Here is a 26,567-nt window from a genome sequence, read left to right as displayed (position 1 = left end):
GTTTGTATCGTTTTTATCATCCCCCCGCTTTTGATTTATCGTCCGTGTCTCCACTAGTAAAAGTCGAAGCTGGCTTTAATCGTGATAACCTGCTGCACTAATGATTCCCGAAAGGATGAAACATTAGTGTCTGTAGGTATTTAATTATTATAGTAAATAATTATGTCAGCCTCTTTAAGAAACTTGTTTCTTATCGTTGAGCACTTTCAGTTGTAATAAAGTCGGTCAACTTAGTTCATATGCGTAGATCATCATATAATGATTAGATTACTCTGACTGACGTTAAAAGCATTTAAAAAGAATAAATGTTTAATTTCAACTGTATCTCTCGCGGTTGTCGGTAGCCGAATGGTTCGGGTCCTTGCCAGACATGACTTATGTTGCCGGGGTTCAAATCTCTGGGCTGGCGTTAAGCGTGACACCCAGCAGTGATGATTTCCAAAAGGATGAAACACTACTGTCTGTAGGTATTTAATTATTATAGTAATTTTATATATATCTATATATATTTATATCTCTATCTATCTATCTATCTATATACATATATATATATATATATACATACATATATATATATACATCTATATATATACATACATATATACATATACATACATATATACATATATATATACATATATATACATATACATATATATACATATACATATATATACATATATATACATATACATATATACATATATGATGATTGCAACGTCTTGTCAGACGAGTGCCACTCCCTCAGACATTTAAAATCCATGAGCCCAAATGCCTGAGGGAGTATCTATACAAAGATGATGTTACAGAGTCTTAGCTTTGTACGACAGCTAAGTCTCTCTCTCGGTTCAAAATGTTGAGATCCAGCAACAAGCAAGAGAAAGATAGCCAGCAACAAATTAAACTGCAGACCAGCTTAATGCGGGTACTGGTCTCCCGCTTTGTTTTTTAAATCAGAGATTTGCTTCTCCTAGAAAGGTTGCCTTCACTACGGCTTACGGGAGCCCTCTCCATCCCAATACACATACACAAATATACATATATATATATATATATATATATATATATATATACATATATCAATATATACATATATATACATATATATATATCTATATACATATATACATATATATACATACATATATATACATATATATATACACATATATATACACATATATATATACATATATATATATATACATATATATATACATATATATATACATATATATATATACATATATATACATATATATATATATATATACATATATATACATATATATATATACATATACATATATATACATATACATATACATATATATATATATATATATATATATATATATATATATATATATATATATATATATATATATATTCTTTCTTTTCTTTTTTATTATAAATAAACTTCGTCCGTTTGTCGAGAACTTAAATCCGGATTGTGAGTGTTTATTTTCGTCCTCGTTGTTGTTATCAGCAAGAAACGGCCAACCATTATTTGCCCAGTTTGCTTGAAAGAAAGACGAAAAAAAAATGTATTCCTCATTTTTATTGGTTTTTATTTTAAATGTGGTTGGTGTCCCAATCTGGGTTTCGGTTCAAGCCCTAACGTTGTCGCAAAACGAAGAAACGGTTTCAAAGTACAAACCGCACCTCACGGCCAACGAGAACTTTACTTTACTCTCTCCGGAATTAAATCATCGCCAGCTTACCTGGAATGAAATTCTGCATAAACTCTTTGTAAGTATTAAAAAAAAGTACTCTGGTACTGACTGTGCTGATATAATAACGTTATTTCGAAAACCATCTTAACATGGGAGGTTGTTTTGTCGGTATTCTGTGCTTCTACCTAACAATTTAAAATATCGTGAAACTTGAATTTAACTTGAAACAACTAATTAAAAATAGCGCGGTACCAAAAATACATAAGCACAAAAGAATAAAAATTCACTTTTACTATGACGTTTACCGTAGTTAACCGCTATATAAAAAAAAAAAAAAAAAAAAAAAAAAAAGCTAAAATGTGCTTATGCACAATTTATCGTGCTATTTTAAAACAATTTAAGTTAAATTGAAGTAAGTAAAAGTACAATAGTTACAAAACACCCTCTCCATGTTAAGAATGACTTTATTTCAGCACGATAACATAAATGCATAAGTACCAACTAAATTTTTACTTTTTAAATTGTTTTTTTTTTTTTTTTTTTTTTTTTTTTTAAGCTAACGTTCACCGCTAATAAGGCATATCGCTACTTGAACGTAAGGGGGCTATTGTTTGGGACCATACCCAGGAAAGATTAACAAGATATTCGTTTACGTTACATTTGAACTTCTGCATATCAGTACAATCAGGGAAGCTGGTAGCAGGAAGGGAATTCCAAAGTCCAGCTGTTCGAGGGAAGAAACTATTAGAATAAAGCTTTCTGGCATTTAGGGACCTCACCAGCGAAGGGGTGTGCTTTTGTTAAGCGGGGTTGTCGAGGTAGGGTACAAGTGTAATGACTCTGACGAATTTAGGAAAACTCGCCCCTTTTTTGCTAGGTAGGGAAACTGGTCTCTTATTGAATAGGAGGCTTTGGAGTCTCGTTAATCGCTCAAAAATGGAAAATTAAACAAAATGTTAGAAAACTCCCCAATCAATGTTACTATGACATATAGAATAGTAACTTATCTTTTCTTTGGTAATATTTACTTTTTTTTAATACATGTTTTCGCTTTGTTTATGTATATACGAATTTAGAAAATATATAAACGAATTTAAGAAAACCCGTACCCGGAAATCTCGTTAACTCTTGCTAGGTAGGAAAACTGGTCCCTTATTGAATAAATATCGATTGAAGACATTTTATGACCGTTCTTGGAGATTATTTTTAAAGGCGACTACGCACCCCCATATTTTAAATTATTTTTACTTTACTCCTGTTGAAAAAAAAAAAAAAAAAAAAAAAAAAAAACGAACTTGATTACGGAATCGAGGCACGAAACCATATTTGAAGAAAATTTTTTAAAAGTTTTTTTTTTTTTAACACAAAGAACTTGTGTTTTATCAAAGAAAACAAATATTTTATTTAGGAATAAATTGAAACAATTCTTGCGTTGTTACAAAACAAAAAACACGGTACTTCGGTATTTTTGATACCGCGCTGAAATAACGTTATTTCGAAAGCCATTTTTAATATGGGGAGGGTGTTTTGTAACTATCGTGCTTTTACTTAACAATTTAATAAGATCGTGAAACGAATTTAACCTGAAAAATCTACTTAAAAATAGCGCGGTACTAAAAATAAGCACCGAAAACACCTTGTATGTATTTTTTTTTTTTTTGTCATTGGGGGCATTTTTTTTTTTTTTTTTTTTTTTTTTTTTTTTCAATTTTCACCCCAAACAAGGCACAGTGCCACTTTGAAGCAGGAGGCTACTATTAGGGACGTAATTAGCGGGGTCATTATGAAGGGAGAAGAGTAGAAAGATGTTTGTTAACATTACACTTGAACTTCTGCATATCATTGCAGTTGGGAAAGCAGAATCCCGGAAGGGAGTTCCAAAGACCCGCAGTTCTGGGGAAGAAACTATTGGAGTAAAAGGCTTTCTTGCACCTAGGGATCTCCACTGTAAAGGGATGAGACTTAGTAGCTTGTCGGGGGTAGTTACGTCGGGGAGGTACAAGTGCCTGCAGTTCGTCAGAGCATTCACCATTAAAGTATTTGTAGAACAGGCAGAGGGATGCAACATCTCGTCGATGGGACAGAGGCTGGAGCCTAGATGACAGTTCAGGATCTATCAGGTTGGCGACTCTCTTTTGAACCCTGTCCAGGAGCGAGAGACAAGAAGCAGATGCACCAGCCCAGATGTGACAACAGTACTCCATACATGGGCGAATGGTTGCCTTATAGAGGTATAGGATACTGTCAGGCGTAAGTTTTATAGCACGGTAGAGGGAGCCAACCTTCCTTGCAGAAGTCTTGGCAATGCTCTCAATGTATCTATTCCAGTTCATATTCCCTGTAAACGTTAGGCCGAGGAGTTTAAAAGAAGTACTTTCAGGCAATGTGTTCTTGGCCATTGCTATTGGTGGTAGAGAAGGTTTCTTGTAGTTATTGAAGGAAACAAGCTTAGTCTTAGTAGCATTGAATGAGACCAACCATTTTTGTCCCCATTCCACTACGGATTGGAGGTCATCCTCTAGTGTTTCTGCCATTTTCTTGGATATGTGTTCATTTGTTTTCCCCTCATATCTGTTATAGAGAGTGGTGTCATCGGCAAATATACCTATCTCCGAAACAATATTATCAGGGAGGTCGTTTATGAATATCAGGAACAATAGAGGTCCAAGGATAGACCCCTGAGGCACTCCCGCATTTATGTCATATTGTTTGGATGTACGTCCGTCGAGGACAACTTTGATTTTTCTATTACTTAAGAAGGATTTAATTACGTTATGAATTCTTCCAGTGATTCCATATGATCTAATTTTCCTTAGAAGACCATCGTGCCATACCCTGTCAAAAGCCTTAGATATATCAAGGGCCACCGCTCTACCCTCCCCTGTTTTATCCAATGAACGGTATATACGTTCAGAAACTACAGTTAAGATATCTGCTGTTGAACGGGCTTGCCTGAATCCATATTGTTTGTCAGTCAGGAGTTTAGCAGCTGTTAGGTGCTGGACTAGGACTTGATTAACTAAGGACTCAAATATTTTGGCGAAAAGCGGGAGGAGGCTAATGGGGCGATAATTTAGTGGGTCAGTTCTTTGACCAGAATTTTTGAAGACTGGTACCACAGAGGCGGTTTTCCAGCAGTCGGGAAAACAAGATTCGTTAAGGCATTTATTGTAAAGTTTGGACAGAACTGGAGCAACCTCGGCAGAGCATTTTTTTAATAGCACAGCCGGGATGAGATCTGGTCCACATGCTTTAGAGGTGTCTAGGTTTTTTATAATAGCAAGTACCTGAGTATGCAGACTGCGACTATTGTTAGGGGGCGATAACTCCAATTTCTTCTTGGGCAAATAACTCTGCAAATATGTAACAAGTTTCCCCCCCCCCCGGACAGAAAAATATTCGAAAAAAACCCAAAACATTTATTTTATAAAATGTGTAGGGGAATTTAGGCAAAGAACACCAGTTTATACCGACACTAGCGGGTGGGGGTGGTCATTTCCCTTGACACTTAGAACGAGTTTGAACTTCGAGAACAGCCGCGTTCACCCCCCCCCCTCTTGGGCCACGGGAGAAAGACATGTTTCGGCCTTAACAGAAAAAGTAAGGTTTTACTCCGATGAGAACATTGTCCCACTGAGACAAAGTAGGATTTTAAACCAAATTATTGTTCTGTATTGTGACATTACATGACTTTCACGTTTGTCAATTGGTAATAAAATGTGTATTTATGTACTCGTGAATTGTCTGCGTTAATTTGTAAGCATTCAAGTTTCAGTGATTTTTAACTATGAAACCCCTAACGTTTACAACAAATGCATCACAATATATAATTGTAAAAACATTTACTTAAGTCTGCGTAAATATATATATATATATATATATATTTGGGTTTGTATTACTATACACAGTTTCGAAAAAGTTGTCAAAACAAATGTAACTAAATGTTATTTTTTTATTTGCGAACATTTAAAATTAAACATGTTTTTGAATTAAAGCAACTTTCAAGGATCAACAAATTAATTTAAATTTTTTTTTTTTTTTTTTTTTTTTTTTTTTTTTTTTTTTTAGGGGTTGTATTACTGTACACGTAGATTTGAAAAAGTTGTAAAAAAAACAAATATATAACCAATATTATCAAAGGCAAGATAAGTTACTTTTCTACCAAACTGGATACATTTTTTTTATTCAATATTGTAGCATGTTTATTCAGCTCGAAAAACATGCAGTGTTTACGGATGTATTGGAAAATTCAAAATGGCGCCCGACACTCTTTAACATGGTAAGTTTGGGAAAAGGTGTTATAAATAATAAATTAGACAAAATACTATTAAAAAAACACCGAATATATGTCAACTTATGTCACGGTAACATAATGAGCGAATTTCTAACAGTATTTTGTCTAGTTTATTATTTATAACATCTTTTCCTGAACTTACCGTGTTAAAGAGTGTCGGGCGGGCGCCATTTTGAATTTTCCAATACTTATTTCGGTAAACACTGTATGCTTTTCGAGCTGAATAAACATGTTACATTGAATAAAAACACGAAAAATATATCCAGTTAGGTAGATAAGTAACTCATTTTGCCTTTGATAAGATTTATTTATTATACATATAATTTTTTTTTTTTTTTTTTCGACAACTTTTTCGAATCTGTGTACAGTAATATAAACCCGTTTTTTTTGTGCTAGTGCAGAGTGATCTGCGCTATTTAAAAAAATTTTTAAATCGTATTTCCAAGTTTAAAGTTTTGATATTTTTATTCAATTGTAAGGTTGAAGTATAGAATAGGTACAAAACACTCTCCCCTCCCCATGTTAAGAATGGCTTTTTAAATATTATTTACGTCCGGATCACTCTCTGCACTAGTACCTGTTTTTTGACTGAGAAGTGTCACCTGGCGACAGTTTAATGAAAGTGCTTTTTGTTTCGTGAACAGTGTTAAAACTAATTTGGTCAATTTATGACGTGCCTCAGCGTATTATAAATAGGGATGGATCAAATACTTTTAACAATTGAAATACAAATACTTTCGTTTAGGTTACCAGAAATACAAATACTTTTATTCCTCAATCTCAAAATAAAAATACAATAACTGATTTAAACAAATATAAGTACTTTTTTTTTTTTTTTTTTTTTTTTTTTTTCAATAAAGAAATCTGAAAATATGCAAAAGAAAAAAAAATTTCTTCCAAATTTGACATCTACATTACATTCTATATCATGTCCTTATTGTGTTTTATCATTAGAGCTCTGAAAGTTTCCATCCCCCCTCTCTCTCTCTCTCTCTCTCTCTCTCTCTCTCTCTCTCTCTCTAATACAAAATACTTTTTCTTGTGATGTTAAAATACAAATACAATTACATTAAAATTGTATTGAAATACAATTGCATTTGATCCAACTCTAATTATAAACACCCCAATCTCCCCATGGTAAGAACGGCTTTCGGAATAAACATCCCCGTAACCTCAATGTTAAGAACGGCTTTTCTAAATAAAATAGGTAAATGTTACCTTACGCTATAACAGAACACTGACCACTCAAATTTGTTTTTAGGGTATCCGAGGTCACTGACAACGAATCTAATCAAACCAGTCGCAAAGTTACCGTTTTCATGGTATGAACCCCTGGACCTTGGGACTATTTTGTGCCATTTCACCCCCTTCGGTCATGTTTTTCTTGCATGATACGTTCGTGTGAACGGGTATAGTGAAGTGTCTTATCACATCGTGTAGGAATCTGTAAGCGGCCATTTTTAAATTTAAGTTTTTATGCGTTTTAATTAATCTAAAGTTTTCATGGGTGGTTTACAAAACATAAGCAAACATTGTTTTTTTTTTTGGGGGGGGGGTACTCAATTATTAAACTTATGTAGATTAACAGGTGCTTCTGCAGTTTAATTAACCTTTTTTCCGTAAGTAACGCGCCGACATTTAGAGTTGAATACCGTTCAGAATTTCCAATTTTGAAAAAACTTTGACTCTTCTTGGCACATCTCCAAATTCATCCTCCAGTACTCAACGCATTCTCGCTTCTGGAATGGTGTGAGCAACCTGGGAATCCATCTGGCAGACACCTACTGCCATTAATGAGGCATCTGTCCGTCAAGTTGAGGCTGCCATTTTGAAAGATCGGTGCATTACTATTCGCCAAATAGCCCAAGATGTCAAAATTAGTACAGGGTCTGTGGAAACTACTATTCATGACCATTTGCACATGCATAAGGTGTCTGCCAGATGGATTCCCAGGTTGCTGACACCATTCCAGAAGCGAGAATGCGTTGAGTACTGGAGGATGAATTTGGAGATGTGCCAAGAAGAGGAGTCAAAGTTTTTCAAAAGACTGATTACGCAGGATGAAATCTGGGTCCATCACTATGATCCAGAGACAAAAGCCCAGTCAATGCAGTGGAAGCACTTGGACTCACCACCCCCAAAGAAGGCAAGGGTGCAGCCCTCCGCTGGTAAGGTAATACTCAATCTTCTAGGACCAGGACGGAATAGTGATGACAAATTTCCTGGCAAATGGTACCACCATTATAGGAGCCTATTATGCTTTATTTGAGAAATGCATAATTCTGGGTTGTTCCTATGTAGAGAAACCCTAATAACTGTGCCAAGTTTCGTTGCTCTACTGCTATGGGAAGTGGGTCAGGGCATTACTTATTGCACGCCCCTCGTATCGATTGAAAACATTTTATGACCGTTTTCGAAGGAGATATTATTTTAAGACTGTACCCTCACCACAATATTAAAAAAAAAAATTTTACTATTTGTAAAAAAAAAAAAAAAAAAAAAAATCGAAATGTCCGTTTTTTACCAACCGGTTCACTTATTTTAAAGCGTTTATTCTGTTCAAAAACGAGACTACACATAGCGTAATATTTTTTAAAATATACTTTGCTGTTTTTAAAAGGGCAAACTCGATTTTTCTACCTAGCCGGGTAAGTTGCTAGTGGTTTAATTTATTTAGGAGCGTTTATTCAGTAAAAACAAGTAGCGTCTCGTGTTACAGGAGAAATATCCGACATGAGTGGATCACATCTTGATAATCGCTTTAAAATAGAAAATTAAAGATACTGAGGGAGATCGTTTTAAAGAGCCCCACCCTACAGAAGAAAATTCTTTAAGAGACTATATCCCCCCCCATAATATTTAAAAAAATATTTTTACATGTTTACTGTTAAAAAAAAAATTAAATTGATTTTTCTAATTGTTCGTTTTCTACCTAGCTCTGTAAGTTTTTAGTGGTTCAACTTATTAAGAGTTTATTAGTTAAAAAAAAAAAAAAATGTCGAGTGTTACTTTCGAACAAATGTTCGACACGAGAGGATAATGCCTTGATCTGGATCATCGCTCAAAAATAGAAAATTCAAGGTCCTGGGTATGACTTTAAACTATATCCAGTGGTGAGGCCCCAGCTTGCGGGCTTTGGGGAGTGTGGAGCCACCCTTTAATTACTATTATATCATACGTATCCGTTTTGAGCGGAAGATATCCGAAAAAAAAATTCACTTAATTTGATAGTGTTTTTACAGCGGAAAAACATGTTTTTATGATAGTGCGTTGAAGGTAGCCATCTTTGAAGTGTTTGAATACGCCACGGGGATATGACTCCGTTTAAAGCGCCGACATTTCCTCCCCATATTTAATACTAGTTTTTTTCTCCTAAAAATCGAAACCTTTTGCTCGGTATCATAACATTTTTTTAAATTTTCATTTTTTAATGTCTTGATTAAACTGTACAAGTACCGTATTTTTAAAACTAAATATATGGTTTCGTTTTTCTTGTCTTGACTCCGTGATGAAGTTTTGTTTATAAAAACAAATGTTAAAAATGATTTAAAAAATATTATGGAGGTGCGTAGTCGCTTTTTAAAAACTCCAAGAACGGTCATAAAATGTGTTCTCAATCGATATTTATTCAACAAGGGACCAGTTTTCCTACCTAGCAAAACGGGACGAGTTTTCCGGGCACCATATAAACATGTCCGTAAATTTTTACATCCCTTGTTTTTGAGAACTTAAATCCGGATTGTGAGTGTTTATTTTCGTCCTCGTTGTTTTTATCAGCAAGAAACGGCCAACCATTATTTGCCCAGTTTGCTTGAAAGGCGGAAAAAAATGAATTCCTCATTTTTTTTTTTTTTTTCGGTTTTTATTTTAAATGTGGTTGCTGTCCCAATCTGGGTTTCGGTTCAAGCCCTAACGTTGTCGCAAAATGAAGAAACGGTTTCAAATTTCAAACCGCATCTCACAGCCAACGAGAACTTTTACTCTTTCCGGAATTAAATCATCGCCAGCTTCTGTGGAATGAGTTTCTACATAAACTCTTGGTAAGTATTAAAAAAAAAGGTAGTTTGGTACTGACTACGTTGAAATAACGTTATTTCTAAAACTTCTTAACATAGGAAAGGGAGGGTGTTTTGTCGGTATTCTGTGCTTCCACCTAACAATTTAATAAAAGATATCGTGAAACTTGAATTTAACTTGAAACAACGGCACTTGTACAGTTTAGTCAAGACATTAAAAAAATGAAAATATCGAAAAAAAGTTATATTGTACGTATCCGTTTTGGACTGAAGATCTCCGAAAAAAAAATCATTTAATTTGATAGTTTTATTTTTTACAGCGGAAAAACCCGTTCTCATGAGAGCGCGTTGAAGTCAGCCATTGTGAAATTTGCTGAAGCTGAACATGCCAAAGGGAGATAACTCAATGTAAAGTGCCGACACTCCCTTCCCATCTTTAATTCTAGCTTTTCTTCCGACAAATCGAACCTTTTGCTCGGCCCGGTATCATAAATTTTTCGCTGTAAAAAAAAAAAAAAAATCAATGGTTTCAACTGATTTTTGTCAATTCTAAGTTACAATGGTAGCTTCCAAATCATGCAGTCGAAAATACCCGAATATTACTGAATTATTCAATAAAACTTTAACTGTTAGCAGGTGAAAATTTTCCGCCACTTTGTTTAAATCAAAACGGAAAATTACCTTTTGAATTCTCTTGTGGTTTACGATTGTTTTCATTAAATTCTATTTTAAATTTTCTACCCTATCGATTTTCGTATTTTTTTATATAATCATAAAAATGTGAAATTCAGTATTACGATTTCCGAAATTTCGTCTCAATAGTGTAAAAGTGCCAAATTGTTCTATTAAATTAATTCTGCAAAAAACATGTTTAAATTTTTGTAAATTCCCTTAATAATTTTTCTGAACCATTTTTTTAATTTTTGGAATTTCGCCATGACACGTAAGTACGTAATGTGTATCTATCGTCGCCATAAGCAAAGTAACGTGTGCAATGCTGTAACAATTTAAATGTTCAGTTTGGCTTTTTTGTTTGAAAATTGGGCTACAATTATCAATTCTACTTTGTTCTGAAAGATTTGGCATCAAATATTTTGGCGCTGTTTTACAATTTGTCATTATGCAGAAGGAGAAAACTCATATTTACTAAGATTCATTTTTTTTTTCATCTCTTAATTTAGGACGCTCGATGAAACTTTTATTTAAAAAAGAAAAAAAAATTCGCAGCTTTTTAATGTTTTTAAAGTAAAGTTGATATTTTAATATAAAATGTAATCTTTATGCGACTATTAAGAGAATCGTTTCTGTTTGCATATCCTAATTTACAACGCTAAAATCACTGAACCAACAATTTTTTGTATATGGAGAGAAAAAAAAAAAAAAATTAAATCCAAGATGGTAAAGTTGGCTCTGGGTGGTTTTCAGACGAGTCCACTAGAAAAAACGGACTTGAACACTTCTGTATTCTTTGAATTCGTTCGAAATGTTTGATAATTACTTTGATTTGCGTTTGTAGCTGACCGTAATTCTAATTAAAATGTTCAAACAGTATGAGGGATCTCTGGACCTTAAGTGTTGGTTGCCCTTTAGTGAAAGCATTTTTTTTTTTTTTTTTTTTTTTGCACCTAACATTGTGTGCGACTTTCTGCCCACTAGTTCTCTTCCGAAAATAGGTAGATCTCTCCTTTTCAAGGAGTTATCGTTTCATCAACTTTAACTTGCGGTTAAATTCTCACCTCCCATCTGTCAATCACTCCTCCAGTCAACTAATGGCTTTCGTTATACAACTCTCCATAGAATACGAAAATGTAAGTTTTAGATAAGACTTTGGCCCATCCTTATGTTGTCAGGTGGCTATCTGCAGTCTTTTGATTGTCTTGTGTTACTGTTAATTTTTTTTTTTTTTTTCCAGAACGTGAACCGCAAGAGTCTTAAATTCGATTTCAAAGATTGTGGAAATGATTTTTCCACCATCAAATTTTTAAATTTAACTATTGCACCTGATCCTATCATGACCCCGGGCCGAATTACCATCTCTTTTAAAATGGAGTTGAAAGAGGACATTAAGGACAAATTAAAGGTAAGTATTTAATTTGAACAAGCAGCAATTGGTATAGCATTAGCCCTTGAAGTATTGAGCCGTAAAGCAATAGGCCTGTTAAATTATGCTGTAGTTCTATTGTTTTTGAGTCATCTAATTACTATTTAAATCAAGTGCCAAAATATGCAGCAAATATATAACACACTGACGTGTGCGTGTGTGTGTGTGTGTGTGTGTGTGAATTCAAAATATTTTCAGTATGTGAGAGTTCCTCAGATTCAAAGTCGAGGTTGTTTTTTTTTTATTTCACACAAATATACTTAGTGTTTTTTTTTTTTTTAGATTTTGTATTGGAATGTCTTTGATACATATCATTAATTGAAAAAATACAATGAAATAAGGAACAGACGATTTTGACTAAAGTTAACGCCTTATACAGCCTAACATCACAAGTGCATTTAAGTTTTATTAATGCACAAGCAGAAAGGCCTGGCATATAAAATCAATAGCAGACTTTTTGATATGACTAGAGCACATTCGAAATGAATGTTTCTGTATAGAGCACAATTTAACTGATGCTTGACTTTTGCATTTTAAAGTTGAATTCAAGCCATTATGCAACAATTTTATAAAATCAATAGTAGGTTCTCTACAGTGCAATGTAGACTACAATGTATTGTGGAATAAATAACTGCAGGGAGGATTAGAAAATGGGCGATATAACCGATTTCGATGATAATGGTAGGGTAAAAACATTTGTTGATCCTCATTCAATCCCAGGCAACGTCTAGTCTCCTTGCTAGTAAAATACGAACAGGAAAACATTCTCCAGTAAATGTTATTTTGTTAAGCAAATTGCATGATGGTAAGAGTACGAAATTAATATAAAAAGAAAAGTTAGTTGCACAAGTATTTACAATGAAATGAGTACGTTCATATTATCAAACCTCTAGTCATATATTTCATGAAACTGAAATCGGGAGAAAGTAATTATTTTGACCGAATATATATTAATAAAACAAAAACGGTGTTCTTGGCATCATGATGCTATGAAAAATTGCTCCATAGTGATACTGAAATGAAGCTATGCGATCATGGCACCGTCATGAACCTGTGGTCTCCAGTGATATTGATAGCAATGGGAATAGATATTTTCATGTGTATATATCTGCAACTTTCTCTTTGAAAGTCTTACAAGGTGTTTTCACTGTTTTTGTACAGTTATTTAAAATTGACTCTTGAAAATTTAGTATCTTATTGAAATGACTGATCAATTTTTGATTTCAGGTTCGAAAGAACAGCTACAGCAGGAATTGGAATACACCTTACTAAAGCGTGATTGTCACAGCTGGTGAATTTCAAAAATGCAATCTGGACGTGAGGATATTTTGGAAGATATACAATAAAATTCTGTTCTCAACTTTGAAAAAAATGCCTCGGAAACGAATAAAATACTTCACAATGCTTTTGGACCACTTTGCATAAATCGAGCATCAGATTTTGAGTGGCATAAGAGATTCAAGGAAGGTAGGGATCCTGAGAGGGATAATGATAGGTGTGGGAGGAGTAAGGAAGTAAGAACACCAGATTTGATTGGCCAAATAAAGAATTTCATGGATAAGGATCATGTGTCTATAGAGAATAATTGCAGTTTGATGTCTGTGGGAACTATACACTCAATTATTCATGAGGAACTAAAGATGTGGAAGACTTGCGCAAATGCACCATTCCACAACTCTATCCTTGTCACAGACTTTTTGACCAAGATGGACATGAAGAGTTTTTCACTCTCACTATAATACATATCTTACTCCCTGTGACTTTAGCTTATTTCCTAAGCTCAAGGAAAACCTTTGAGGCTGTCGTTATGAATTGAAGAGATGAAAGAGGCTGTGATGAGGCATTGATACGCCCACAAGAAATCTTCCGTGGGTACTTCCAGAAGTTGTTGGAACAGGGCATTGCAGCTGGAGGAGATTACTTTGAAGGAAACTAGTTTCATGTGTGTACTATCAATAAAAGTGCTCCTACAAAAAGTCTGCAAACTGATTGAAGGCACCTTGTAGCTTATTCCCCCCCCCCCCAAAATGTAAGTAATTTTAAAACTGTATTTTCTGAAAATACACATGAGGACTTGGTGTGAATAGTAGCATAGTTTTTGGTTCTTAACTTAAATGATTTTTATTAGAATTAAAAATTAATCTCTTGTTAAAAATATTTATTTATTGTATTAAAAATAAGATTTTCATTTTGAAAATATTTTTCATTTAATTTCTACTTTTCTCGAATATTCATTATTACTTTTTTTTATTTATTTTAATCAAAAATAATTTTTCATGAAAAATTTTTCATTAAATTAAAATATTTTTCTATTTCTTGAAATATCAATTAAAAAAAAAATCTTTTTTGATAGCATTATTTAAAAAAAACAATTTCTCTATTTTGTAAAGATTTTTTACTTTTGTTTGCCAGATTGCCATAAAACTGTCAAGGAAGATTGGTCCTGGTTCAATTACAATTCCATGCATTTCCTCCATCGGTTCTTGCACGTACGATCACGTATGTGAGAGACTGAAAAAAATCAGATGTCCAACATTTTTTACGGAACATGGCTTCAGCTGCAAATGTCCATTTAAAAAAGTAAGTCTCTGAATTCTAATATCACATGGCATGACTAGATTTGTTCTCATTGGTGAGCGATCAGGTAAATTAAATCTTTTTTTATACGTAAGTATACTCCCTTTAGCAGTACATATACTAAAATTAGAATGAGACATAAATGGGGATAATCTTAGTCTATCTGTCCATTCCACTTTTCTCAGAAACTACTGAACTGATCTGGCTAAAATTTTGTATGAACCTTTGTAATTATAAAGTACAGTGAACTACCTATTATGGTATCCGTTTGATGCAGTTATTGATAGGGATTAGTCCATACACACAAACATATAACCAGGTTGCCTGATCGGCCCTGTCTGTGGGACATTAGAATACGCCGACTGCAGAGGGTGAAAGTCCCTCAATGGGGGTCCTGGATATGACCTTAAACTATATCCAGTGGTGAGGCCCCAGCTTGTGGGCTTTGGGGAGTGTGGAGCCACCCTTTAATTACCATTGCTCCCAGGTCCACTCTGACCCGGAGTGGTAGTACCTGTTAGGGTTCCAACTATGGGTTAAATAGAAACCGCCGTGTAAACAACAAATATATTCTATTAAAAAAGTTTTTCTTAAATCTTTGGATCCGGCATTAAATAACCCAAAAAGGGTTGATATGCCGTAAAACAACCAACCAACCAACCAGGTTGCCTGATCAGTGTTCCCTAGTAGTTTCAGTTTGCTCTGAAACTATAACCGAAAATTACTGGGTTGATCTAGATAAAAAAAATTTTCTATGTAATAAGCTGCAGTGAACTAAATATTATAGCATCTGTTCTATGGACAGTTAGGGGTTAATAGGGATTAGGCACTACAATTCATCTGATGAGAAGCATTTTACTTCGAAATGCTATGGACTAGAGAGGTTTATTTTCCTCTTTTACTTTTCCTTATTGTGTGTGTCTCTCGATGCCAACATGATTCCATAAATTGTCATATTTATTTGATTTTGTTAAAAGCAAAATGTTAAACAGCCGATATTGATAACATTGTGAGCATTTATTGAATGAAAACTAGCAGTAAAACAAAAATCGATAGGTCACGGCTCACAAATGTATTTTACGTTTATGAAAATATCCGCACATTTAACATTTGTCTGTACAGTAATCAGGGGAAAAAAAGATTCTAGTAAAATATTAAGAGATTTATGAAAAATTGGAACTGGAGTGGCATTATAATTGTATGAGAATATAGGATTTACTATGGAATTGGTAATTATATAAAAATCAGCAAAATATTGGAATCGTTGCATCACTTTATATTATTTTTAAAACGGTAATCTATGTTTTGCAGTTGCTACCTCTCATCAGCGTAGCTCAACTGTCTCTTCAGAAATTGAACCCCCAGACTGTATTATAGTCCGGTAACCATGTATTTATGTCTATTCGTGAATATATGTATGTATATCTATATATGTACTAGCAGTTCAGCCCGACTTCGCTTGGGCCCTATGTACTGTTCATAACTTTATGTGCATATGATTGACTCGTGTCCAACCTACATCTAAAATTTCAAGTGTTTAGCCCCAAAATTAGTGGAAGAGTTTGGTAGTCTGCAGAGGTCAACTCTTTCAACTTTGACCTCTTGGCAGCCAAATTTTCGCCCAAAACTGATTAAAAAGCTTGCTGCTTGTCTGAATACCCTTTATGTAAAATTTCAAATGTTTAGACCCAAAATTGGCTGAATCATTTTCTAGAGACGGCAAAGGTCAACTCTTTTGAACTTTGACCCCTTGGCAGCCAAATTTTCGTCCAAAAACGGAATAAAAAAAAAAATGCCCTATTTCTGAATACACTTTATGTAAAATTTCAAATGTTAAGACCAATAATTGGTAGTGTAATTTAGTAAAGACCTCAGAGTTAAAAATTTTCAACTTTGACCCCAATTTTGATCCCTTAACATTTATTGTTTTGAGCTCGAATCGATTTAAAAACTTTGATCCATGTCCAAGTAACCTACATCTAAAATTTCAAAATTGATGGAGTTTGGTAGAGTTTTCAAAGGTCAAATCTTTAACTTTGATCCCTTGACAACCAAATTTTCATCTAAAAACCGATTAAAGGCCTACTACACAAGATTTCCAGCTACGGTATAACTGGAAATGTTTTCTCTATCATTAAGTCATTTCTCTCAGATAGGTTCATAAGAGTAGTTGATGGGCAGAAATCGGAGGCGCACAGTATTAATGCTGGAGTCCCTCAGGGGTCCATCCTGGGCCCAACTCTCTTCCTGATCTACATCAATGATCTCCCAAAACACATACTAAAATCTTTCGTTGACATCTATGCTGATGACACGACCATCTATGGCAACACATCAAACGCTGTAAATGATTGTTCTCTCTCCTCTGATCTTGAGCGCGTGGTACAGTGGTGGAAGAGGTGACTGGTTACCTTTAATGCATCTAACACCAAGCTCCTATCTCTACATCATAAACGCTCTGATCCCCATCTGGCATCAATTGAAATGGATGGCTCTCGTCTAAGGGAGGCCCCAGGCTTTGATAAGCTCCTGGGTTTGACCTTTACACCTGATCTTAAATGGAACACATACATCAAGTCTGTGGCCAAGGTCGCTGGGAAAATGGTGGGATCCTTCTACCGCTCCAGAAGATCTCACTACTGATGCAATTCTCTATCTATATAAGAGCCAAGTATGTCCAAAGATGGAGTACTGCTGCCACATCTGGGCGGGGGCTGCTAAAAACAGCCTATCCTGCCTTGACAGAGTACAAAATAGACTCCGTGGCTTGGTGGGATATGCCCTTTTCTCTACCCTGCAACCTCTTTCCCACAGAAGAGATGTAGCGAGCCTGTCATTATTTCCATGGCATGTGCTCGTCTGAGCTCCATTCTCTGGTCCCCCCCCTCGCCAATCTTTCTCAAAAAACACCCGACTAGCTGAAACCACCATCAATAATTTTCCCCACTCCCTATCTGTGCCTAAATCAAAACGTAGATACCATGAACAAAGCTTCTTTCTTAGAACTGCATGCCTGTGGAACTCTGTTCTGCTTGCCTGTTTCCCTCCCGACTTCAACCTGGATGTCTTCAAGTCCAACACAAACAAATTCCTGATGAACTGCCCCCCTACTCTTGCTACACTATCCCTTTGATTACTGTACACACAATAACCCTTATCCCTGAGTGGCCATTGGGCCTTGATAAGTGGTGACCTCCATGTAAAAAAAATTTTTTTTTCCCAAATCTCAATAACCCTTACGTCAAATCTCGAGTCAGTTGACTGGAAACTGACAGTTTGGCAGGGAAATGCACACAGAATTTCACTTATATAGATATGTATGTCTATATTACACATTTTACTCTGCAATTACCAGACATCATCTCGTGGTCTGGGATCAAATAATCATGCAACTGTCTTTAATCACATGCGATGTATGTCCCTAGAAAATACTTTTGACGACTGATTAGCAACAAGTCATTCACAAGAATACTGTGCATTTTTTTGTTTTATATTGATTTCAAAACGGTGAGATAATTCAATTTCAGAAATTGTTCCATGACAATAATACACTTTTTTTTCTTTTTTTTTTTTTTTTTTTTTGCCCCCCAAAAAGCATGTATTCTAATGACTGGTAAAAAAAATATACGTCTTAAGTCGTAAATTTGCATATAATGACAACTTTATTTCATTTCAGAATTGTAACTTATGAAAATTTATATTTAAAAAATAATTTTTGTGTTAAAATTTTCTGAATCTTATTTTGATTCAATAAATGTTCAGATAATGTTTTGTTTTTATTGTTGTTGGATACTTAAATTGTTTCGTACCCTATTATTGATTTGAATTGTCTCCCCTGTTTTTTTCTGAAAACAGTTCTTCACTCCTAGACCTTTATAAAAAAAAAAAAAAAAAAAAAAAAAAAAAGTTACCAACCTAATAAGTCTCGCACTCTCAACCAAACTCCAACTGTCCTGGCCCTGTCGGTGGGGCATTAGAATACGCCGACTGCCCCCCTGCAGAGGGTAAAAGTCCCTCAATGAGAGTCCTGGATATGACCTTAAACTATATCCGATGCGGACTTTGGGGAGTTTGGAGCCACCCTTTAATTGCCATTGCTCCCAGGTCCATTCTGACCCGGAGTGGTAGTACCTGTTAGGGTCCCAACTATGGGTTAAATAGAATACGACTTACAAAAAACAAATATATTCTATTAAAAAAATTTTCCGAATCACCGGATTCGGCATTAAATAACCTGAAAAGGGTTGATATGCCGTAAAACAACCAACAAACTGTCCTATCGACAAAATGTTACTTCCTTGTCTATTTTACAAGTATTTTAATAGGTGCTCCAACGATCTTCAAGCCCTTGCACTCCCTCAATGTAAATACCCCTAACTAAGCTGACAAACAGCAAAATCCTACCCTTACATTATAGATATCCCTAGGTGCCAGGCAGCTTTCTACAGGGTTGAACGATAAATTTGTTGCACTAAAGAAAACGACATTACAGCTTTATTTTAAAACTTTTATTGAAAAATCATTTCAGGTAACTTGATTATGTAATAGAGCTGACATCTATTCAATGTAGCCACCTTCAGCCTCAATCACTGCCTCGATACAATAGTGGAACTGGAAGCATGCCTTTGCTACAGGTTGGCTTTGTTGTGGGATGTTATGTTGATGTTTTTATGACCAAATAAAGTAGTCCATCAGTATATACGGTACAATCATGTTGATACACCGATTCCTGCCTGATCACCAAAGTTAAGCAACATGAAGCTTGGCCAGTACCAGATGGGAAAGTAAGGCACTGCATGTACTGCGAGGTGAAATACATTGGGGAAACTGGCACGGTCTATCCTTCTCTTGAGGGTAGATGAGCCTCTCTTAAGCCGTGGTAGGCAGCCCATCTAGTGATGACATCATAAAACGTACCCTTGATGTCCATAGCTGAATACTTCATGTTCGCTAGGGCTAAGATTTGAATTATGCTACAAACTCGTGTCATGAGTTCAATCTTGGCTGCATCCGCATGATTTTTTTTTAAGTCCAGCAGGTTCAGGTCGGGAAGGAGGGGGGGCAGTAAGAGAAGGATACAAAGCTGTAGCACTCCTTCTCAAGCCAAGCCTGGGTCTCCTTGGACTTGTGGAACAGTGCCGAGTCCTGCTGCCACACTCCTGATTACTCCAGGGGATCACCACACTCTTCAGAATATCTAGGTACACTTTAGTGTTGACTTTCAAGCTGACTTTGGGAATGTGAGGTGGCATGATGTGACCCTCACTTGAAACCACACTAAATGCAATAATCGTGGCCGGAAACTTTGTTTGCCACTCGAATTCACGTGTTGAACCATTCGGATTTGCATTGTAAGGGTGCTGGCAATAGTTCTGTTGTCATAACTGAGATTGGTAGAGCAAGAGTTGTACAGTGGCGCATCTCTGGTCTCGCTTGTTCACCATTGTCACATTCAGTTATGATAGAAAGCTCCTATCACTCTTAGGATTTGTACACAACTGGCCAAATAGTAGATGGTCTGCAACAAAGAAAGAAAACCGGGTTTTCATCAAACGGAAATGGAATCCTATCGTCTTTTATTGTTCCACCCTGTATTCAATTTTTTCCTCCTCGAACTACTAGACTTTGGAATTTCCTCTTGAGTTCCTGATTCCCTGACTGTACTGACATGCAGACATTTAAGTGTAATGTGAGCAGACATCTTGCTGCTCAACTCCCTACATAGTGCGGCCCTGTCGGTGGGACATTAGAATACGTCGACTTCCCCCCCCCCTGCAGAGGGTAAAAGTCCCTCAATGGGGGTCCTGGATATGACCTTAAACTATATCCAGTGGTGAGGGCCCCAGCTTGTGGGCTTTGGGGAGTGTGGAGCCACCCATTAATTACCATTGCTCCCAGGTCCACTCTGACCCGGAGTGGTAGTACCTGTTAGGGTCCCAACTATGGGTTAAATAGAAACCGGCGTGAAAACAACAAATATATTATATTTAAAAAAAAAATTTTTCTTAAATCTTTGGATTCGGCATTAAATAACCCGAAAAGGGTTGATATGCCGTAAAACAAAAACAACCAACCCTACAGTGCCTGTACAGATATAGTTCCAAGTAGTAGCCCCTTACATCCAAGATGGCACCGTGCCTTAATTGGGGTGAAAAAGCAAAAAAAAAAAAAACAAATTTATCTACATCTAATAACCTAAGAATTTACCTTTTTTTTTTTTTTTTTTTTTTTTTTTTTTTTTTTTTTTTTTTTTTAATGGTTACATCTTGCTACTCGACTCCCTACATATGAATGGTTAAGAGGTGCTGAATTTAAAGGTGTTCATACAGACATTACTTTTACAGGGTGGGGTGAGCTGGCTGCAATGGTGTTAATCTGAACCGTTCTGTTCTGTTCTTCAGGGAGTTATCACAGTTCCACCAGTTCAATTGATAATCAGAAAACAGCACATCCCTTCTGGCCAATTTACTGCGGTTATCATGTTTTATCATCGTGATGTGTTTGCTGGTTGCCTGAAAGTTACTCTCAATTTCAGCAGGGTAAGGAATTTTTTTTTTTTTTTTTTTTTTTTTTTTCCTCTTATTTTAAAGGTCAACCTAAATGCTAATTTAACAAAATCGTTGGGCATCTTGAAAAGTATGCAAATGACCAAGCTGGTGTTAAGGGACCTCACAGCAGAGAAAGGAAAGAAAAATGGGGATAGAAAAGATACATATGAGTGTAATAGGAACTTTTTTAAACCAATGGTAAACGACTGTCGGGATAATGCAAATTTATTTGCAAAGGTTGTCAAGAGGGAAGATTACTGCCATCCAGACTCCGAGAACACCACAGGTTTTTAACAGTATGCAATCTCTGACCTGTGTTAGAATTTCTTGTGAGTGAATTAATATTAATAATATTAACAGTCAAGATAACGCCAATAATCGTAGAAACAATTTTGAAGAATTTTGAACAAAAAAATCAGAAATTGGAATCGGGGGGGGGGGGGCGCAGAAGATAAAACAATGAAAACGTCTGAAACCGTAAAACCCTAGAATGTGGAAACCCATCCACAGGAACTATGAATACTAATCACAAACTTGAATACTGCAATAGAAAAAAAAACAAAAACAATACTACCACAGGGAACAAAAAAAACAAAACGAAACTAACTTAAGTAAACTTCCCTCTCCCAATAAAATAAAATTAAAAAATTGTAGAATCGGCATCAACTGGCAGCACACCAAATAGTCTAGAAGGGTCAAGGAGGATGGAAAGATCAAGGAGAGAAAGCATTAACTAGACCTCCACTGGATGAGTTTGAAGAGGACTGGGACCTTGGGAGGTTTATTGACACTCGAATTCCAGTGAAGACCACCGGTCATTGCCAGCGAGAAGTCAATGGTAAACGCCTGTTGAAATAACGCAAATTTATTTGCAAAGATTATGGAAACAGGTGAAGAGTATTAGAAATCTAGGGAGACTGGTTGTCACTCAGACTTTAGGGAACACAACTGGTTTTTATCAATGAGTAATCCTTGATGATGACCTGTGTGAGAACTCCTAGTGAGTACAAAAAATAAATACTAATTCTGTAGAACAATGCAACTTGAAAAGGGAGATAAGTGTGTGGAAGTTGAAGAAAGCAGTTGTACCTGAGGTGAAGGGAGCTCGAGTGAGTGTGACAAAAGGACTTGACAGATGCATTGAGAAAATTGGGATCCATTGCAATGTTGGAGTGCTTCAGAAGACTGCTTTGCTGGGAACTGCCAGAATCTTGTAAAAAGTACTGATCTGTTCATTAGCATAAAATTCGGCAATAAAAAAAATGTCGGATACAATATATGACAACTGAAATAATAGAATGCTTCCTATTTTATTCCGCCTTAATGGATCAGATAGGATTGTAGATTGCATTCTTATGACTGAACTTATGTATTCATGACCTGAAAGTTTAACCTTTTATTGCAAATATTAACGGTGTGATACTTTAAGAAACCCCCGTTGTGCATCAGAAGCAGATACATCATTTGATTCCTCTATCTCTCTCATATATATATATATATATATATATATATATATTATAACGCCGTGTGTTATATAATATGACAGGCATATCTGCTCTGCGTGTTATATGATATATACTAGACTACCCGTGACCCTTTGGGCCAGTATGTTAGCTATGGAATTCATGTATGAGCGTGACACTTGTGACGTAAACAAAATAGATTTTTATTTTGACATAAACATTTCTATGAAAGTATATTAAAACAAAAATAACGGACGGATCACTCAAACATGAAAAAAATCCTCCCTATTCGTGTAGTTACCTATTTTTCCGAATAATCGCTCAAAAATCGAAAATTAAACATTTTTCTATGAATCGAACGCCGCCGAAAGTCATTTAGCTGCAACATGCACCTTCTGATGAGAAATAAGAATGAAAAACCCATATTGGAATCCTTCAACCAAGTTATAGAAACTTAAAATCTAAAAAATTAATAAAACCTGAAGCAAAAATAAAACCTAAATAAAATAAAACTAATATTGAAACAGATTAGTAAATGTGTCAACAAATTCACCGTTCTCACAACTATATTGTATCTAGAAATGTAAACAAGGACAAGGACGAATAGAGAATAATAGTAGTAGTAGTAGTCTTGGCTTTACTACAATTGTTATGTTTGACAACGGGTTAAAGTTGTAAGAAAATAGCGATAGTATAGTTGTAATAAAGAATAGTTGCAAAACACCCCTACTCTTTCCATGTTAAATAATAATTTCGAAATGTTAATATTTCAGTGCGCAGGTCAAAATCTGCATAAGAAGCGATTTGTGTTTATTTGTTTGTTATGGGTTAATGTTTATGTGTGCATGCGCAACCGGATGTCGTAAACCGGAAAGTAGGTTACACCACTTGTTACAAGGTCATTTGAGTTTTATAATTATGTAGATATATATGAATTTCTTTGTATCATCCAGTATTTCATAATGTTCCTTGTAGACATATACATAACTGTTTACATAGTTATACATTACAGTGTCAACATGCTTGATTGCTGCATCTTTCCAGATGATCGCCGTCACATTGAGTTCTCCCAATCTCATCATCTATGCCATCCCAGATGACCTTGCACTCCCGCCACAGATTTGCACATCTTGAAGCAGATGTGTCGTACAAATTGAGCAATTTCCACTGGGTTGACTTCCTCTGGAGGTTGAGGGGTATTCCTATGTTGATCGATTGTTCACAGGACATATAACACTTTATAAATGAACAGTTCCTTACAACAAAGGGACGGAACATCTTTCCTGGAGATTCCTATCTTGCCAAATAGGATAGCATTACCTTCATTCATCTAAAGTCTTGAATGACAAACCTGCTGAAATGAACATCCATCTCAGGGTTGTATTTTCAGACTACTTTTCTTTCAAATGTATTGTCATTGGAAGATTGCATGCATCTTTCCCTTGGTCAGAGCCATCTAGCCCGCTCTCCAAATGCACCAACTCTCTCCGTCAGTCTAGTTCGCCGCTGACTAACTCCGTATCTATCTCTACTATTCGCTGCTATGTAATTTAACTCCCATCTTTTAATGTGACTTTGAATCACGTTTTTCATCTGTTATTTTTAAAACCTATTTGTTTGAGTATTTTTTAACATTCAATTCGTCAAGGTTGCATTCTTTGGTTCTGTTCTAATAACTCGTTCCAAATTCTGAAACCTACATTTTTACCTTGTACACAACTAATTCTGCATACTGGTAAATATTCTTTTATCTGACATTTTAACTTATAATAAATTTTCCTAAATTGACTATTACCAAAGTAACCCGTGGTTGCCCTGGCATAATCTGACACTTTAAACAACTTGATACTTTGCCCGGTTAAAACGATTTTTACTATTGTTCTCACACTTGTGTGTATGTTATATATTAAACCAAACCAAGTTCAATGTTTCATCTTTATTTCAAGACTTCTTCTGGATGATTAAACTGAAGAAAATAAAATACCAGTTCTATTTCAGAACGAAGTTGTTGAAATTCAAGTTATAGAAGATTTTTTACATCATATAGCTGTTAATTTATTTAAAGATATGATGTAATCCATATTTATTTTGGAATAAATATGGCCGTTATAATTCAAATGTGGATGTGTAATTGAAATGAGTATATTTTAAAGTAATTCATTAATTATAGATATCAAAATATTGGAAGCTTTTTTAACCTTTTTTTTTTTTTAATCTTTTTTTTTTTTTTTTTTTTTTTAAATCTAAATTTTATTCCTTCGTTGGAAATTGTCAGTAAATCAAGTTCATACTATCGCCAAATTTTGCTTTCTCAAATTCACAATAGTCCCAATTTTTCAAAGATCTTTTTTTATATTTCAGCCGTAAATATTTTCCTGTCATGAGGAAAAATAACCAGTTTCATCGCTGCTGCTGATTTCGAATCCGTCTGGAGTTGTCTCCCCTCAAAGAATCAGTAAAAAAGAATTCTTCCAAATTATCTGATCTAATAGATCTTTTATTGGTTTCCATTTTTAAAAAATTTTTGGAATTTTTTTAAAAATAAATTTCCTGATCGAAGATATTTTTGTCTTTTCTTTTTTAAAATTTCTTATCTTGTTCAAGCCGGAGATGGGGCATCCTATCGGATGCCAAACATTCACCTACTCACCCATGCAGATTTCGTATTATTAGAGCCAAATCTCTATTGAATATTAAACTGTACTTGATATATAGTGATTTCAGACTTAAAAAAAATCTTCCAATCGAGATCTTAAGATTCTAAGCCTCTCTTTAAATGCAATTGTTTGTATCTCTCTTGCACTTGGTTCACCAGGTATACTTATCTCTTGCACTTTCAATCCCAACTACACACATCTATTCAAAAAGAAAATGCAATTAAACCCTTTGATCTCTACATGGAAGAAACGATAAAACCACTTACAAACAACTCAATAGATCAAACCACCATCCCTGAGGGAAATCTCACACAACTCCACCCTGGCTGTTAAATCAACCTAAAGTCATACTAGACCTGACAATATATTCTAAATCCAATACCCACCCGTCAGACTTGAGTAAAACTAAACATTGGACACACATTTACATGGATGGTTCTAAAGATCCAAACAGTTGGATGTGCCGCTATTTCATAAAACACTATTCGGCAGAAAAGGTTACAAAATAACTCCTCAATCTATAGTACTGGTCCTGCATATGACCTTAAACTATATCCAGCGGTGAGGCCCCAGCTTGTGGGCTTTGGGGAGTGTGGAGCCACTCTTTAATTACCATTGCTCCCAGGTCCACTCTGATTCGGAGTGGTAGTACCTGTTAAGGTCCCAACTATGGGTTAAATAGAAACCGACTTGAAAACAACAAATATATTCTACTAAAAATTTTCTTAAATCTTTAGATTCGGCATTAAATAACCTGAAAAGGGTTGATATGCCGTAAAACAACCAACCAATCTATAGTACAGAAATTACAGCTATAAATTTGGCTCTAGATATTATCACCAACCGAAACTCCAAATTTATATTTGTAGACTCATCAGTACTAGAATCACTAAAGTCAAAACCTAAACTGTCCCTTACTAATCAAACTGTTACAAAGGATCCATTCTATCACAACACAAAATTTTCTTCTGTTAGATTCCTAGTCACTATCATTTCTGTAGAAATGAAAAAGCTGCCATGGCAGCCAAAAATTCCCTGAGACATAAAGGTCCCATATACAAACTACAAACCTTCAATAAACAATTTTATTACAAAGAAATGTCAAAGCTGGAACACTTGCCAAAACCAAACTCTTCCAAATTATGCCTATACTTAATACATCCCAATATATAAATAAATTTGCTAAATCCATGAAATCATGTAAAGAAAAGTAGTCTTATCATATATCCGGATAG

The 26,567-nt window shown here is 35.1% G+C and overlaps 1 protein-coding gene across 2 annotated transcripts; it reads left to right on the top strand.

Moving 5' to 3' along the window:
- The first annotated feature begins 1,408 nt into the window (after positions 1-1,408).
- On the top strand, positions 1,409-25,238 carry LOC145259286 (ganglioside GM2 activator-like). Of its 2 annotated transcripts, none has more exons than XM_080117153.1 (5): positions 1,409-1,752; positions 11,899-12,066; positions 14,500-14,667; positions 21,066-21,203; positions 25,037-25,238. In XM_080117153.1, exons 1-5 carry the CDS (start codon positions 1,546-1,548, stop codon positions 25,040-25,042), a joined length of 687 nt encoding a protein of 228 aa, XP_079973279.1. In that variant the 5' UTR covers positions 1,409-1,545; the 3' UTR covers positions 25,043-25,238. The 2 variants fall into 2 exon arrangements, with proteins under 2 accessions (XP_079973279.1, XP_079973280.1); XM_080117154.1 differs by lacking the exon at positions 1,409-1,752 and adding an exon at positions 9,811-10,010.
- Positions 25,239-26,567: the final 1,329 nt, after the last annotated feature.

The sequence above is a fragment of the Euprymna scolopes genome, chromosome 34, assembly GCF_053919585.1.
Source record: "Euprymna scolopes isolate OS-2025 chromosome 34, ASM5391958v1, whole genome shotgun sequence".
In the NCBI taxonomy this organism is placed as follows: Eukaryota; Metazoa; Mollusca; class Cephalopoda; order Sepiida; family Sepiolidae; genus Euprymna; species Euprymna scolopes.
The sequence above is the reverse complement of the archived record's forward strand: the minus strand, read 5'-3'. Positions and strand labels throughout refer to the sequence as shown.